Source organism: Formica exsecta, unplaced genomic scaffold (assembly GCF_003651465.1).
Source record: "Formica exsecta isolate Colony F162 unplaced genomic scaffold, ASM365146v1 C16466676, whole genome shotgun sequence".
In the NCBI taxonomy this organism is placed as follows: Eukaryota; Metazoa; Arthropoda; class Insecta; order Hymenoptera; family Formicidae; genus Formica; species Formica exsecta.
This window is the reverse complement of record NW_021848295.1, coordinates 1-2,428: the sequence shown is the minus strand read 5'-3', so window position 1 is coordinate 2,428 and position 2,428 is coordinate 1. Positions and strand designations below refer to the sequence as shown.

General features: G+C 29.3%; 1 protein-coding gene across 1 annotated transcript; it reads right to left on the bottom strand.

The window, feature by feature from the left end:
- Positions 1-143: 143 nt before the first annotated feature.
- Positions 144-1,739, bottom strand: LOC115245808. Its single transcript, XM_029824293.1, has one exon. The coding sequence runs from the start codon at positions 942-944 to the stop codon at positions 144-146; it is 801 nt and encodes a 266-aa protein (XP_029680153.1). The 5' UTR covers positions 945-1,739.
- Between the last annotated feature and the right edge of the window lie 689 nt (positions 1,740-2,428).

Sequence of the window (2,428 nt, the reverse complement as noted above, 5' to 3'; positions counted from 1 at the left end):
GATAATATTGTAATTTATAATTTTTCAAATATTTTAAAAGCGCAGTCATTTAATTACAACTCTATAATTGGAGCAACCTTAAAAGTATCTTCCTATTATTTAATAATTTTATTTTATTTTCTATTTTAATAATTATATTATGCTTACTGCAAAAATACGTACAACAAAACATTATTTTGATGCCGACATAACGCTTTCAGTTCTTTTTCCGCCCATAAATCTGTCAAAGGATGACTTTTTTTTCGAGAGTTATCACTATCCTGTTGCGAATTCCGACATAATAATGCCAATTTTATTGCTGTATATCGATATTGCGCAGTTAACATCAATACCAGATGCATCATGTACACGTCCAAGCTGTATTTTCTCAGGAACAAATAGACGGCACCCATTGTCATAATGATAGTCGATGGAATTAGAACGCGAACTGAAAACGGTTCGGGGCTGAAAGCTGCTGGCAAATTGTAATCCACGTAGTAAAAGGTACTCTTCTCGAAAACCAATACAATCGGATGTATGGTCCATATAGTGACCGATATCACGCTGGCCACCCCATAAATTATAAATGGGATAATTATTGGTTTCAGTGTCGTTTTCACGATGTCCATCATAATCTCGTTCGCAGTTCGCAGGATGTCATTCATCTTTCCTATCACTTGCATTGTTAACTTTTTGCGCGTGTAAATACCCGCGAGCAAGAAAGTTGCCTCCGTTATGACGACGACGGAGATAATACCGTCTTTCAAAGCTTTCTCCTTTGGAGTTACGATTAATCCGGCGATTAGCCCAATCGCGTGAATCAATTCTATTGACCAGACAATGGCTCTATATATACGCCAGAATATCGGAAATGAATCATCAGCTGTCATCGGTAATAGATTCCCTGAGAGCATGTTTGCTCGATTATTTAGAAGATTCACGTTTTCGAAATTTATTTCTCTCATGTCGGTCGCGATGAATCGGAACTAACTTGGCAAATGTAGCGTATAAAAACTAAGACTTCGATTATTGTCTCCGTCTCATCTTTTGCCTGTCATGTATATTTTTTCCTTTGTGAATAGAAATTATTTTTTTCTTTGTATTTTAAAACTATATCTAACAATCTAGAAGAATTTGCCATTCTGTTTGAATTTTTATTTCTGTTCGGTTATTATTAATATATGATGCACCGTCATGCGACAAACAATGACATTTCTTTTTCTTTATTTTTTTAGTCTCTAATCATTGTGTAGATACTTCGAAACTTAAATATTCTTGGTAAGGCAGGATGTGTGTGTCTTCGAGTAAATAATTATTTTAATTAAGGTAGTTCTAGGTTTTATTATAAGGGAGCATGAGAATTTATGATCGACAATTCATTTACTACGGCGCTCCATTTTTTATTCTGTTTATTGAGAATATAGACGGGATCGTGAAATTCTTGTGCTACTCCCCTATATTGTGAGATAGCAATTATCTTATGGCTCTCCATCGAACATTGCAAAAGCCGGAATCTAGGGTAGTCACGGGACAATCTGTCGTTCGTGATTTGTCAACTGAAATATATCTATACAAATATTAACCATAGTTTACTGATAAAATTTTACAAAATATTGTGGAGCAACGTTAACTACAAATCAATGAACAAATGCATTTTGATTAATTATGAACCAATCATCACAATAAGCTTATTTCATTAGTAAGATATTTCTATATATAAGCGATTTTAAATAAAAATTTTATAATTTTAATAGTATATTCTTATTTAAAAATATAAAAAAGTTATTTTTTTATATAAAATTATTACTTTTAATTTCTTCGCGTATTTAATATTAGAAATAAAAATATTTTTGCACAACAAACGGAAAAATTTAATTTTATGTTGAATTAATTTAAATTTGCTTTGAAAGAAAATATTGTACAAAAAAATGCAAAATTTTTAAAGTTTTGTTTTTTGGTTTCTAAAGTATCTAATTCCATCTCATGTTAAGTAGAAAATCTGTGATGATTAAAGAAAAGTAATATATAATATATCTATATAACGCAATTTATCTTTTTATAAATAAAAATGTTTTTGTTATAAAAATTTTTGTTTTATTTGTCACTTGTTTTGATTTATTAATCGATAATCATTGATTATCATTAATATTAATGCTTACTTACGATTAGACATGTTAGTAACATATACATATCATGTGTATTAAATAGTAATATATCATTGTGTCTGTTGTAAAGTAGAATGTGTTTACATAAAATGACCTCTTTTGCGCACAGATTAATAACTAACATAAGAATTTAACAATGGAAGATCCGAATCTATTACATTAAAATAAACTAAAAAATGATTTTATAAATTTTTTACTATTACAAGCATTTTTGATCAATGTTACTGTATTTATTTTATTAATATATTTTCGAAAAAAATAATCTTTTGCGTGTTATTTATAAA